This window comes from Phascolarctos cinereus, unplaced genomic scaffold, assembly GCF_003287225.1.
Source record: "Phascolarctos cinereus isolate Bilbo 61053 unplaced genomic scaffold, phaCin_HiC Scaffold_2;HRSCAF=192, whole genome shotgun sequence".
Lineage (NCBI taxonomy): Eukaryota > Metazoa > Chordata > Mammalia > Diprotodontia > Phascolarctidae > Phascolarctos > Phascolarctos cinereus.
The window spans coordinates 71,350,019-71,366,447 of record NW_027555625.1 but is presented as its reverse complement, the minus strand read 5'-3'; the positions used below and the strand labels follow the sequence as shown (position 1 = coordinate 71,366,447).

At 33.8% G+C, this 16,429-nt stretch overlaps 1 protein-coding gene across 1 annotated transcript in view; it reads right to left on the bottom strand.

Annotated features, from left to right (window-relative positions):
• The window catches only part of CDH8 (cadherin 8), a 501,032-nt gene that overhangs the window by 92,509 nt on the left and 392,094 nt on the right, over positions 1 to 16,429 (bottom strand). Inside the window, exon 9 of the mRNA XM_078149450.1 lies at positions 14,067 to 14,188. Coding sequence (XP_078005576.1) covers positions 14,067 to 14,188 — 122 coding nt within the window. The remainder of the gene's footprint in view (positions 1 to 14,066; positions 14,189 to 16,429) is intronic.

Below are 16,429 nucleotides of genomic sequence, written 5' to 3'. Positions count from 1 at the left end.
GCAATCTGCTTATTCCCACCATGTATATCTGTTAGTCAAACTTATAATTGTGTTTTTTTTTAAGAGGGGGAGAGATTGTGGAATTCTGTGATTCACAGCCCTATAAAATACTCTTATAATAATATTATTTAATATTCTTGTTTTTAAAAAACAATACATTTAGATATAGAGTGTCCCCAAAGTGCAGTTTAAGCTTTAATAGCTTAAAGCTTACCCATTTGTATGTACATTTGTATGCATGTACATATATTGCTTTGATAATTTTAACATCATACACAATCATATCTATATATGTGCACAGTAATGTATGCACATATATTCAAACTATAATATTTTAGTGATAGATAGACAGACAGATGGGGGTTCAGTGCTTCAAAAGTTTTAGTGTAGTTTTAAGCTATTCGAACTTAAATCTGCACTAAGAATTCTGGGAAACAGACATGTATATATGAGAAATCATAATATATATGTTTTTAATATCAATACATATAGCTATATGTATATGTAGATTCAAATGTGTGTACATTATTTATCTATACATATACATATACATATACATATACATATACATATACATATACATACACATACACATATACATATACACACTTATATAAGGCAGCTAGGTGGATAGAGTGAAGTCAAGATGACCTGAGTTCAAATCTGTCCTCAGACACTAGCTGTGTGACCCTGGGCAAGTCACTTAACCCTGTATGTTCCCATCTCCTCATCTGGAAAATGAACTGAAGAAGGAAATGGCAAATGACCCCAGTATCTTTACCAAGACAATACCCAATGGGGTCACAAAGAGTAGGACATAACTGAAACGACTAAACAACAACAGAATATATGTATACACATCCATCTAGATAGATAGATGTACAAATACACACAAATGTAGATAGATATATATGTGTGCATGCATGTATGTGTACATATAGACATGTGTGCATATATGTATATATATGTGTATATATATACATATGTGTATATATATACATATGTGTGCATATATATATATATGGTATGTATTGTATGTATACATATATATTCAGAATATATATCCACATATAATTCTGATACCTCATAAGAGCATGACGGTGACCCTATGTCCTCAAAGGTGTTGTCAATACAATACAAGATTCCCCAAAGTACAATCCTGGGGACTTATGCCATCTATCTTCTAAGGACCAATACAGCTAAACTGAAATTGGTTCATTACCAGAGTGAAGAATTTTAGGGACCCAGCAATTTCCAAAGACCATCTAAGTTACAGAAAAACTGTAATCTTCATTCTTATACGGAATAACCACAGCAGTGAAATTCCAAATTACTGAAGTGTTGAGGTGTAAAGAATTATAAAGAATTAAATATACATGTAGTATGTAATAATGATGATGATGATACTATTTATATAGCACTTTAAGATTTACACATTGATTTATAAATATTAATTCATTTTATCCTCACAACAATCTTGGGAGGTAGTTGCTATTAGTTGTCCCATCAGATAATTAGCTAGTGAGGCTAAGTGACTTTCTCAGAATCACATATTTATTAAGTGTCTGAGGCTGGATTTGAATTAAGTTCTTCCTGACTCCAAATCTATCGATTTTTCCATTGTTCCATCTAGTGTAAATACACATCCATATTTATCCATCCATCTGTCAGTCTATCTATCTATCTATCTATCTATCTATCTATCTATCTCTTGATGACAGTGCAGACCTGAGATTCCATTGTTATTAGAAAATTTCCCAATAGAACACTTGGAAAGTGGAACACTAATAGTTAATTCAGTCACTATATTGAGGGGACCATAAATGTTGTTTGGTAATAGTTCCAAGAAAATTCTCTCTGACAGTAGAGATGAACAACTGTTGGGCAACTGACAATCTTAGAACTGACCACAGCACTGAAAGGATAAATGACTTGCTCAAAATCATGCAGCCAACATGTGTCAGGAATTAAACCCTGGTCAATCCGATTCTGAGGCCAATTGTTGATTGATGGTGTCATAATACCTCTCAGATATATTGATGTAGATATAGAAAGATTTAGAAATTATATATAGTTATATCTCCGTGTGGTATGTTTACACATATACTTGCACATACATGTATTCACATGCATATACAAATTTGTTGATAAAGAATGTTAGCAATAGTTGAAACTAATAAGTAATTCTCTTGAAATCCAAATTTCTGCTTGTAATCCAAACCTTGTTTTATGTGTAGTTTTCCCAAGGTTTGTTTTATGTGTGGTACTAATACACCACATCTTCATTTCATGAAAAACATAATGGAAACAGTATTTTTCTCATTTGGTTAGGCCATCAATTTAATCTCCATTTCTAAATCAATCCTATCCCCCTTTTGTATATGCAAATTGATCTTGAAAGATGCCTTCTGGCAGGGAAGTTAAAATTAAATTTACCATATTTATTGTTTTCATGAGCTTTATAAAGTGTCCTAATTTTATTTTATTATTTTAAATTTATTAGCAAAAGACCTATGGAACCTAAATGTCTAACATCCACCCTTTCTTTGCCTTAGGTTGGACTACTTTTCTATTTTTCTTATGAATTCTGTGTCTATACTGGACACAGAGATAGAATTTCAATTTCTTTACTTTTTAAGTTATGTTTCTTTTCCTAAACTCTTTGTATAGGAGATTTGTTCCCTCTAGCCTTTCTGTAATTGATGTGTCACACTTGGTACCAAAATTTCAGTGTTCAACATTTCTGTTTCTTAAGTGTGCATCTTTGGGTACAGGTGAATACCAAGCAATTCCACTCTGACATCTGGCAAAAGGGAGATTGTAACTTTACTTTCTCATAACCATATATTTAGTGTTTTGTATGTACCTTATAATTTCTATTATGAGTTATTCGTGCACTGTGTATATATAAAAAGGACTTGATTTTTTTTCTAGCAAAGCAAAAGAAAAAAAAATTTTAGAAGAAATTTTTAACTGTATACTGTTAACCCAAATATTCTCTGTCATCTTTTGACTAGAACATGCCAAGATTTGAAGATATTCATGAGAGTTAATTTATTTGCAATGTAATTTTATAATACTAACAGGTAAAAATAAAAGCACCCCAATATTTAAAGTAAGGGATAGAAGCAGTAAACAGTCTAGCTGGACTCTTAACAATAAATGACTTTGGCCATGTGAGTGAGGTAGAACCTCAGAGTTGTATATACAATGTTTTTTTTTTCTTCTCCCTCCTTGTGTTACTATTCCCTGCCCCTTAGGCAGGAGTGGTGGTGGAAAGTAATGTGGGAAAAAGAGAAAAGAAATGCTCATTAATTTTAAAAATAGCATCAATAACAAGATAAGGCTCTGTAGCCTAGATAACCTTACCAGAGGCTGAACTTGGGGAGGAATCATCTGAACCCAAACTCCCATGTGATCTTGCCAATAATCCCAAAATTCAGTGCATGTTCTTGCCAGAAAGTAAACAATGGAAAGTGATCTTGAAAGAAATTCTCTTAAAAATATAGACAGTGAAACTTGAATGAAATAAGTGTACTTTGGTAAACATTGAGCCATCAAAGGTTATCTAAGTTCCTGAACTAAGGAATCTCATTATGGTACCATGACATCCTCTTTGCTTAGGCCTCATCATGATGTGGAGATGGCCTTGTGGTCTCAAAGACAATAAAAAGTGTCGAACTGTGCTGGCAGCCACGTATAGCCTGCAAAACACCAGAGAGCAGCCTGAACTACATCAAAATATAATTGGGAAATATTTATCAAAATAAAAATATAACATAGATAATGATAATTTTAACTAAGTCAATATGCAGCAAGGATATGTTTCTACTTGTTTGATAGCCCTTTAATAAGATATGGTAGGTCCTATTGATCTTGAAAGGCTTCATATCTAAGTACAGAAGTGAAATGACTAGATATCAGTCATATATGAGCCTACCTGAGTTCAGAGGCATTTACAACTAGAATGTTGGCTGCTAGCTGATAGATTTTTTTTTCTTAATTTGGCAACAGCAAGCATTCACTAAGGCACAGAGGATAGATACTCTTGGTAAAGAAAATACACCAAAAATTCTGTGACATAATTGAAATAGTAAAGAGGTGTAGTTAGACTTCTCTTTCTTTTTTTGAGAGAGGAGAGGTTTTGTGGCCAGCAGGGGCAGCAGATTGTCACCAGCTCTACAACTGGTTGCAGACAGTTGCTGGGACACTGACAAGTTAAGCAATATGTCTAGGAAGAATCAGGATGTACTAGATTGGAGATTTGAACACAAGTCTCTCTGATTCTGAGGTCAGCTCTCTGTTCACACTGCCTCTGAGTTAGATGCAAAAGGAAAAGTGGTGAATTCTCAACATCTCTCATATATCTTCCCTACTCTAAGCCTGGCTTCCATCTGTACTCCTTCAGCCTCCACTAGACTTGAAGTTTGAATCTCATATTGGGGGTCTAAGTAGCATATGTCATGTGTGGCAGATTCCCTTCTTTGGGACATCTCCATTTTTCTCTCACCTTAGAATTAGTCTGATGTAACGGAAAGAATATAGGCCTTGGATGTAGGAGAGACCTCAGTTTGAATCCTGCTTATAACTCCTACTGGGTTTTGGCAATAGGCATATTAACACTTGATTAAATTTGTTTCCTCCTTTGTATAATATAGATAATAATATTTGTATCATGTGTTTCTCAGGTTTTTTGTGAATTTATGAGATAATATATACAAATTACCTAGAAAATCTGAATATGTCAGTAATCATCATCATCATCTTCATCACCATCATCATCATCACAATCTTTCCCATTTCTCTTCTACTCCAACAGACTAAGAGTAGTTGTGAGAAACTACATCATTCAGGATATTTTGAAAGAAGGATCTTAAAAATAACAGTCTAGCAGGTAATGCGTATGAATTGCTAAGGAAGAAGGTGTGAAAGACAGTATGTCCCCCCTTCTCACTTAGCAATTCAGCTTTTTTAGTCCTCATTTTTAGTCCAAAAATTGTTTTATAGCCTTTATTGCATAATCATCGCATGGTATAATTCTATTCCTCACACCACTTAAAAGGTAAACAGAGCAGCAATGTATTCACCAGTGACATATGGATACGCATTTATCTCTCACACATTGTGAGCCGTGAGTTTAGAATTCTCAGTGCATAGGCATTGTCAGCATATTTCTGAAAGCTGACTTGTGTGGTTTGCTTGGAGTGCTGCAGTATTAAAAGTATTGTTCCTCAATCCAATGAGGAATCATAAGCTCAAGGGGAGCAGGCAGGCAGGCTAAGCTGCCATGAATAAGTCACGTGATAGGGTAAGACTTACATCTTCCCAATTTTAACATATATTCACAAATATTCCATGTTCTGTGCATCCTAATCTTGCACCATAGACAATTTGGTAACAAATTAGTTTTAAATAATACCAGCACAATTTTTTTTTTATCAAAAAGCTTCACATAATGGTCGCACGCCAAGTTTTTGCAAAAAATGTTGCCATTAAATCTGTGTAGATTATGCGGTGAAATACTGTAATGAAGCTGCACTCTCTCATTTTACAGATAAGGAACTGAATTTCAGAGAGAGGGGGTAATCAGCACAAGATCTTCTCTATACTAAGTGCCAAGGTAGGCCTCATTTCTGTATTGCACTAATTGAAAGCACATTCTTTGAATTTGATGTGTGTGTGTATATATGTATACACATATTGTATATGTATGTATGTATATAGTGTGTGTAACACATATGTAATGTGCCTGTGTACATATACAATGCTAGATATAGTAAGTACATTTATGTTATATTATTTCCAAGAATATATATTATCACCTAATCATTTATTTGATTGGTTTTTATTTATTATATAAATAATATACTATTATATAATATTATGTTAGTGTTGTTTTTTGTCCTTTGTTCTCTAAGAGGACCATAACTTCAGGAAGGTGATGTCTTGACCTCCAAGTGAATTGAATTTAATGAGGAAAGACTATACGAAGTCACCAGCCTCACTTTCTCCTCAGGAGCCATCTGGGTCCAGTGTCCAGATACATATCAGGAAAACTGGAAATGGCCCAGGATGCAGAAATAAATAATATGTAATGCATATTATAAGAATATATGTATATGTGTGTATGTATACACACATATACAATCAGAATTTTTGGAAACTGAAATAAGGATTTTGGTTCCAATTGATTGTTCCAAGACTATTTGGGGGGAAAATATAATTAAGGGAAATAAGGTCATTTTTATCTCTAACTCTATGACCTATGACACTATATAATTTTTTATTGAAAGAAATTAGCTGTCAGTCCTCTTTTATTAATCGAAAAATTAAATTGGTCTCATGTTAGAACTAGAAGTACTGAAATTTAGGGAATCTCAGAGCCTATATATCGCAACCCTCAGCCCTTTGAAAAGATTGTATTGGTTCTCCAAAGAGTAATCAGAATAAATCTCTATATTTAGTTTTGTTATGTATTTTTAATCCACTTAAACTCTTCCCATATGACTTACAAAACTTGGGGTTTTTTTATTCACTTCCACTAGATCGTAGCCAATGATCTCTGGCACTTTCTCAAACAAGACGATCCTTTCTATGTTTAGCCTTAAATCTATTACCTTAAAAAGGAGTAATAACTCTTTAAATTTACGTTTTCTTTTTCTGACTTAGTGCAAATAATCTCTCTCTCTCAAAAAAGTAATAATGATGATGATGATTATGATGATGATTGACATGATATTTTCATTTCCTCACAGGTGTAAAAATTTAGCTTGGTAGAAAGAACACTGAACTTGATGTGAGAAGACTTGTTCTCAAGCTCTGACTCTGCATTTGTAAGCTTATTGGCTCTGGGCTTTGCTTCTCTTTCCTCAGTTTCCTCATCTGGAAATTTAGGAGAATAGTATTTGTGCTACCTACCTTAAAGGGCTGTCGTAAGAAAAGTGCTTTCTTTTTCTGAAAGTGCTGGATAAATGTGTGGAATTAGTAGTAGTAGTAGTATTTGATTGATCACCTCACATTTATAGACATTTAAAGTCTTCAAAATCATTTTGGCCTACAGAGGGATTAAAGTTTCAGAAATTTGAAGTTTGGAAATGACTTTAGAGATCATCTAACCCAACTCCCTCATTTTACCGATAGGAAAACTGAAGCCCAGAAAGGTTAAGTCACTTGTTACTGAATAGCAGAGAAATAATTCAAACCTGAATTTTGGTTTCCAATCTAGGACTCTTTCCAGTACACTATGGTATTTGTAACATAAATTCCTAATATAAGCAGACTCATAATACAAAAACATTGAGAAGAAAATATATCATTAATAATAAGAATTGCATTCTCTGACATTTATATTAAAGCTTGAAAGTATGCAAAGTGCTTTATATTCCTTATCTCACTTGAACTTTACAACTGTCCGTTGGAAAAAGTATTACAATTCTCATTTTCTCCAATGAGGAAACAGAAGCTTTGTGACTTTATATGTTTTGTCTTCTGTCTCAGGAAATACTTTATTTGTCTGATTTATTCGCATGATTTTAAGGTTCAATTGGCCTTTGGACCAGTATCTTCAGGTTTCCAAATTATAAACATGCCAACAAGCTTTAGTGAAATGGATGCAGTTCATATTTTTGGTTTGGTCCTATTTCACATTAGTCATACAGAAGGGATCCCAGTCTTCTGATAAGATTTGACTGTGACTTAATATGGAACCTAAGCTTTGCCTTTTTTGTTAATGGGTTAAATATAGCATGATATATTGGAATGTTGGAATCCAAATAGCAATAATGTAAGACATGAATATGACTTTAAAAGGAAAACACATTCTCGGGCATTTTTGGAAGCTTCAGCTGTTGACTTATAGCTACTTTCAAAACTAGCCAATTAGAATTGTGCTAACCACTGCAATAATTGAAAAATAAGAATGTTTGTCCTTGAAAGACTTATTGCTACTCAGGAAAGTTCTTAAAAGAAAGCATGGTATAGTGGGGGCAGAACATTAGGAATTAGGAATTAGGATTAGGAATGAGAGTCCCTGAATTCAAAGGCTTTAGCTCTGAGGAAGACATTGAGTAATTCCTTGCATGGTGGTTTATTATTTGTACAGTTTTGGATTATGTTATCTATACAGTTTTTTCTAAATCTAAATCCTATGATCCTTTTGAAAGTCAATTATTACCAAATTCAGTGTTAGCTTCCAAAAATATAAAGGGTGACTTGTAAAAGCACACTCCTAGACCTAGAGACGGATGCACTAGATTTTAATTCCAGCTCTCCCACTTACTACCTAGAGCAGTTTCTTTGTTTTTAAAATAAAGGGATTAGATTGGATGACCTCAACGTTTCCTTTCAGCTCTAAAATATATTATTCTCTGTGTTAAAAAAAAAAAAAAGCTTAGGACATGGTACCAACACAAAGCATTTCTGAATAGGTTATTGTTATTGTTGTTGTTTTAAATAAAAGGAGTGTTTTCTATGATAAATAGTTCATGAAGTGTCTATTCCATCATCCAAAAAACAGATTAAAAATGCTGAAAATGTGTTATTTAAAAAAAAAATAATCATTATGAACATAAGGGCTAACTAAAGGCTTAAATTTACTAAAGAATCAAGGTAATTCTATAAAAATATTGGAACATGAAGTTTTCTAAAGCTCTATGACAGCTGCGACTGGGTTTATACGTGTGTGTGTGTGTATGTGTGTGCATGCATGCATGTTTGTGTGTGTGCATACATATATAAATCCCTCAATATTACCAAACACTATGAATATAATCAATCAACAAATACCTATTGTCAGACACTCTTCTAGTCCGTAAGGTACAGAGAGAAAAATGTAAAAAATTCCTTCAAGGAGATTACAGTCTACCCAGAGGTAACACATACATATAAGTTTATGCAAAATATATACTAGATAATTGGTAGGAGGAGGGGGGTAGCAGCTGGGGAGATAATGAAATGTGCTTTGTAAATGCTATATAAACACAATGATTATGCTATATAATTTGAGTATTTAACAGATGCAGAAAATCTAAGTTATACATCCTTCCAAGAGAAGATGGAGACACACACACGCACACGTGTGTGTGTGTGCATATACATATATATACATATATATATACATATATGTATATATATACACACACATATATATATAAATAACATTCAGTGCTTATATAGTGTATTTCAGGTCATGTTGTGAATATCTTATGCATCTGTCTAGATGATCCTAATAGAGAAATGAAAAGTGAATAGAATCCTATAACCAGTGATTCATACATAGTATGTGGATATATAGATATAGATATCTATATATGCATACATATATATATACACATGCACTGTATATAAGCATATTTGTATAGCTGTGTATATATGTGTGTACATATATATGTAGTGTACATATGTATACATATACATATATACACATACACACATATATGGAAAATGAGTCTTCAGAATGCTTGGCATGACACTACCATAAAATTATCCTCCTAAGAACTTTTGAACATAAAACTACAAAGAGGAAAACAAATAGATGAGAAATGAAACAGATCTGCCATCTGTGGCAATCTGTTCTTATTTTTGGTGGCAGTGTAATCAAGAAATTTTCACTTTAATACCTCAGTGACGGATGTGCTGTTTAAGGAAATATAGCTATCAATTAAGAAAGAGAATCCGAAAAGAGGTGCTGGATCTAACAAAATGAATACAGTGAAAATTTGTCCAGGAAATGACAGTTTTAAAGATAATCTTTCATCAATTTTAAAAGATATCTTAAATTTCAGATGATTTCTTTTAAATCAAAAGAGAATAAGTATGATACTGTTGCTCCCCCAAAAAAAGTGAAAAAGGCCTAGCATCTTCCCATAAATAAATCTACTGTTTTTAGAATAACATGTTATTAATGTTTTATGCACATATGTAGTGTATCCTTGACATAGAAATCAAAAGAGAACAGAAACACGTGACCAGCAATGTAGTATAGAAAACTTTATCTTCATTGTTGCACAAAGTTGAATGAAAAGTATAGGAAGTTATTTTCCTTACTTCATTTATGGTTTGCTGATTAATAAAAAAAAAGTTTCACTAAGTAGGGAAAAATATGATATCAAAGGCTTTTCTCCAACAAGATGTCTTCCCAGGCATATATTAAGATCATATGAGATTCTGTGACCGATGATACCACAATGATCTTCTGATTATCAAAATAATGATGTTGATGATGATGATGATAATGATGATATTGGCTGGTTTGATATATAACTTTGAGATTTGCACTATACTTTACATGCATTATTTCAAATGATCCTCACTATAAGCAGATTAAGTACCAAAAGATACCAAAAGAATTATAATGTTCATTTTGCTGATGGGGATGTTGAGGCTCAGAGAAGCGGAAATTTCCTTATAGTGTCACAACTAGCCAAGGCTGTGTGAGAATGATAGGTGCAGAGAAAATCAAGTAAGGCATGAAACAGGGAAACATTCATTCAATGAAGGTATCCACCAGAGATATAGAGGATGCCCTGAACAACCAATCTAACAAGCAAATAATCAAAATAAAAGGGTTACCTATAAATGTCAAAGTCAACAGTGGGATATATGAACTACAAAAGCTAATGAAATCTTGGGTTTCACTAAGAGAGGCATAAAGGTCAATACTGGTAGAAAATACTGCTCTCCTTTGCTCTGGTAAGGTAAATGTGAATGATTTTTTTAGATAACTGACAGTTTAGGAGATGTATGATAATGCTCTTAAGGTATTTTAAGGAGTATCAGTTTAGAAGGAATAGATTTGTCTCCCTTGGCCCCATAGAGCAAATTTCAAAGAGTGAAATTTATTCCTGATATGAGGAAAATAATTCTTAACAATTAAAATTCACAGGGAATTGAATGGGCTGCTTCAGGGTGTGATGGATTCTCTCTCTTCAGAAGTCCTCAAGTAAGGCTGGAGGAAACTTGTTGGTTACATTTTAAAGAGGTTTCCTATCCAGGTACAGGGCTAGAAGGCCTCAGATGAGCCTTTTAACTCAAAGATTCTCTAATCTTTAATTCTCCAGTTGATATTATGCTGACTGCATCAATCCCCAGAATATTAAAAGGAATCCTCATTGAAATACCCCGTCACTTGAAAGATATCCGCTTAGTGATGCGCATTAGGGAAGAAAGAAGTAGATGAGGAGTGTGTATTTTCTAAATTATGATAATAGCTTGAAGGAGAATCCACTTAGTGCATCAGTACAAATAACTTAGAAAGGCACAAAAATAGACAGTGACCCAGATGTACAATTGAATAGGATGAAAGAAGGCTAGATCACATTTGGCAAATTTTGCAGTGCTTGCAACTATCCTAAGCTTCCAAAGAACGCATTTTTTACACTACATCACCCACCTGATATCATGTTGCTACAAATCATGCAAAATGACAGTCTGAACAATGAAGACTTTAGGTGCTCCAAAGAACAATGTTAAGTGGATGTGTGATCATAAAAAATAATTATTATTAGACAAGAAAGTAGGTGTGTTATGCAGTTTAGAGGAAGAAAAATAGGTAGACAGTCAAGCATAGCTCAAGCATCCATGAGACATGCACTACTCTAAAAAGGGTCCACTAGCACATTGGATGTATAGGGGATGGTCATTGAAAGACATGAATAGGAAAGACAAAGAATAAGAAGGCATCGATAGATCGTTATCTGCCCCAGTAAAAAAGAATTCTCATCAGTGAGACCACGTGCCCATTAAATTTTCAGCATAATGTAACAAAATAAGGTGCTACTAGAATAAATTGTCAATCAACATGTTAAAATGACCACTTGATAATTCATATCTTCCTAAGGCATAATGTTGGGTTTATATTAAAATTATGAGTGAAGTCAATGTGTTCTTTCTTTGACATCAGGTACTTAAAATTATTGACTTTAGAGCTGGAAGGAACATTAAAACTCTCTGTTCCAGGGATTCTTAACCTAGATAGAGTCTATTAACTTATTTTTATTATTTTAATAAGCATTTTGATGTAATTCGGAGTATTTTATCTTGTGCATTTAAAAATTATTTGGAGAAGGGGTCCAAGGTCTTCACCAAACTGCCAAAGGGATCCCATGACAGAAATAATGTAAAGAACCATTGCCTCAGGCCAATCCTCTCAATTTATAGATAGGGAAGATGACGTTCAGAGAAATAAAGTGATGTATTCAAAGTGGTATGGTTAGTTTGTGCCTGGGCATACACACTCGGTATATGCTTTGTGCCACCCCTCCCTGCCTCATTTTGTTTACATAGAATTCATCCTATCATATCAGAGTCAGATAATGGTGTAACATAGTCTCTGAAGGTAATTCCCAGGAGTTCCCAAATATATTCTGACCATATCTTGAAGCATCCTTGAAGTATATGGCCTCCTAGGGTAACCATTTTGAGAAGAACAACAATTATGTATCTATTTGTATTTTAAAATACCAAGCATACTACTTCAAATTTTGGATTTAAAATAAATTATGTTATAAACTAATTGTTTTATAAAATAAATAAGCTATTATAATTAGGATAAATGTAGATATCTTGAATGTGGTGATAGTTGTGTAGGAAAACTCCTTTTTTTTCCTGGAAGGTCAAAACATTGATCTATTTTAACGGTTAAACAATTGCATAAAGCTACAGTTAAACTTTCTTTGAAGAAAAAAACAAATCTGCCTTGTCAGGTACCTGCTTTGGCAAATAGTAAGTTTAATTCCTAACACCCACATGAGGCACAAGAATAGTTAGATTAACAACTCTAGTGTCATACTGTCAGCTGCTGTTTATTTAAATTAAAATGTCACCATCCAGAAATAAATGAGGAAGTTGAAAAATGGTAAATTTCAAAAACATACAGTACATTGGCAGCTTAGTAAAAATGATATTACATTCTTGTTTCTGTTGAACTTAACATTGGCCTATTTCCATTTTAACATGTAGCAATATTTTGCCCTCCCCACCCCCATCATTTCTACATACACTACTGTGAAGCAAAAAAATGGACATAATGTATGTAAAGCATTTTGCAAACCTAAAAGGCTATATAACTGTCAGCTGTTATTAGCTGAAAATATGAATCATTTTCATAATTATCAACTTATTATTCTTATTACCTAGACTTCTGTGTGGATGCTCCCTCTACTGAGACAAATCACAGCTTTTCTAAACCTTACTAGCTGATTTCATGAGGTTCTGTATCCCACCAGATTCACCGCCAGTCATGAATCTCTACTCTCTCAGGTACTTGACCCTTGGCCAACAGATACACAGTCTATTGAAAGGCTCATAGTCAAAGCCTTCATAGTATCTGCCAAAGAATGCACTCTGTTGGTGAAGCCTTCAAGAACCTAGTCTTTCTGCCATGATGAGGAGGACTTTTTTAGAAAAATTTATGAATGAGTAATGATATGCATTGGTAGCAGGAGTCTCCCAACCAATGATACTGGAGCTCCATCAAAGTCAATAATTTATGTGACTATGAAAAAAAAATCCCCCTACAATTCACACTAATTTGCTGACTAAAAATTTGCTGAACTTATGTTTATCTACTCTACTTATTTTGGAGGTTTCTTATACTATTCTGTCACATATCTTCTTTTAATCCATTTTGCTTTGGCTTGAAAATCCCTCTTCAGTATAATAGCTTAGGCAATGATATAATCAACAAGTCTCAATTTTGTGTTTATCCCTTGCCCTGTCAGGTCAAACAGTTATTCTACCCTAACCTCAAACCCACATTTTTTTTGTTTATTTCTCTAGCCCTTTGTTTCTAAAAGATACCTCTAATATGCTATTTCCCTTTTGTATATATGAAACAGCTAGCTACTCTACTTTTTTAAAGTCAATTTGGCCATCTTGATTCTAACATCAGTAGGATGAGCTGCCACACATGAGAATAAATACAACCTCTATATTTCTAACCTACTTGACATGTTCACTAACTGCTTTGCTAACATATATGTCAAAAACATGAGCTATATTTTAGGTTATTCAATCATGAGACAGTGGTATAAAAACACATTCAGGATTAACAACATGGAGATATTTACTTGGCCAGGCTTTCCATTCTCACATAAAAATGCCTCATATTCGGATGCGAATTCGGGGGCGTTGTCATTGACATCCAGCACTTTAATAGCAACAGGTACTCGAGATATTTGACTGTGGTTCCCTATGAGAAGGAAAAAATAACAAGCGTTGAGTGTATTTTACTTTATTATATCTTGCACATACAATTTAATGGGCTTAAAAGAAGGTCTCCTATAAAGTGAGGCGGGGGGGTGTGGGTAGGGGGGTTTTTGTGTGTCTACCTGTTATTCTAAAATAGGACACTTTTGTCAAGGCACATATAGCATCTGACCATTCAACAGGTAAAATCAGCCAGTGCTCCATCTTCAAAAAGGAGAATAAATCTTTCTCAAATAATCTTTGTGAGATATTTACTTGACGATGACCTTCTTGGCCTAAATTAGAGGATTTTTTCCCCTCTGATGTATCAGGCTTTGTTTTATTGATAAAGTGCGTTATGCAAGAGGGGAGGGATGCTGTAAACAACCAGGATTGATTTCTTTGTTTATCTTTGGCAGAACACAGTACATTTTACTCTATTAGTTGCTCTGACTGCCCATATGTTATGATCAGCATTAAAAAAGACGATGGGTAGCTCAGACCAAATTGTACAAGATGAGGGGTGGGCTTAGAAAAAAGTACAATCAGACAATATTGGGAATTTTTCTAGCATTCCATTTCATTAATATTTGATAGTCAAATTGACCCCTGCAGTTTTCTTGATAGGAATGAACCCAGGTCATCTTTAATGAAAGTATTCATCACTTACTGATTTAGTGCAGTGGATATAGTGCTGAGCATGGAGTCAGGAAGGCCATAATTCAAATCTGTCCTCAGACACTTACTGAATCTGTGAACCTGGGCAAGTCACTTCAGCCTCCTAGGATTGTTGTGAGGATCAAATGAGATAACATCTGTAAAGTGCTTAATGGCACATTACTAAGTGCTCTTTGTTAGCTATTAATGATAACTTTCATGTACAATTTGAATCACTGAGACCTCCACACATAGCTCATTATATAAAATATATTTTCTGCTTATTTTCTTTCATTTTAATTGCCAAGATGATTGGCAAATCGTCCAAGATTAAGGTATATTGTCATCCCTGATTTTTTTTAATTCAATGCCATTTACCTCCCTCTCCACAGTGTAATGATCTTGTGATCTATTGTGAATTACATACAATGCTTTGGAGATGGCTGATTGTTTATTTGCCTTTCTATTTGCATGACACTGAATATTAACAAGGAAACCAAATGAGAAAAATATTTGGTTTGGGAATGTATTTCATAATTCTGACCTTTCTTTGTAATGTTCATAAAATCTAGTTTATTACAACCATCAAGTATTTTTTTTCTTTTAGAAAATACTTCCTCATGCCAAGAAGTATTGTGTTTTCTAAATGACACAGTAATGACACAGTAAAATATATAAATATAGAAATATATATGCATTTATATATATAATATATGATTTATATATATATAAATATTCCATTTTACTAAACATCAGATAGGTGGATAGCCTGGTATTCAGTGACATCACTCCCCACATCCAAATAGTGCTTTCCTGATTATTTTGTTGAGCATCTTATCTCATTTTTTCTCTTTCTCGATTCATATATCTTTTTTTCTAAAACTCCCTTCTTATTTCTCTTTCTAATCTCATCCTAAAAATAGTCTCTCTTGCTCCAAGATTTTATTTTTAATGTTTTAACTTGAGCTTTTCTGGCATCCCTACATACCTCCACTTAGACCTTGTTAACCAACAATATCTCCTTTACTGATAAATATGTTCTTTAAATTTGTAGAGTCATTACCTTAAATGTGTCTTTCCTTGACCTTCTTACCACTTTGTATTGCTTTATTACTTGCCTCTCCCTTTCAATTTCAAAATTATTGAATTTGTTGCCATTATTAGAATACTACAAATATATGTATGTAGATATGTGTGTGTGTGTGTGTGTGTGTGTGTGTGTGTGTGTGTGTGTGTGTGTGTTTTAAGGCAGCAGGGGTTAAATGACTTATTCAGTGTCACACAGCTAGTAAGGGTCTGAGGCTGTATTTGAACTCTAGTCTTCCTGACTCCAGGGCCTGCGCTCTATCCACTGTGCCACCTACCTGCCCCTTCATGTAGCTTTTAAAGTAAATTAGTTAGTGCATTCTTAATGGATATCTGTTATAAGCCTAGAAGTTTTTTTAGGCCCCTGAAATCTATCTTTAACTCCCTACAACATAACTCCCACCCCTGCCAATGTATTCAACAGTTAATCTATATTTATTTGCCAATCCTTTACACATGCAGAGAGAACTCTGTATTATGTTGCTGAAGGTCATATAAAGAT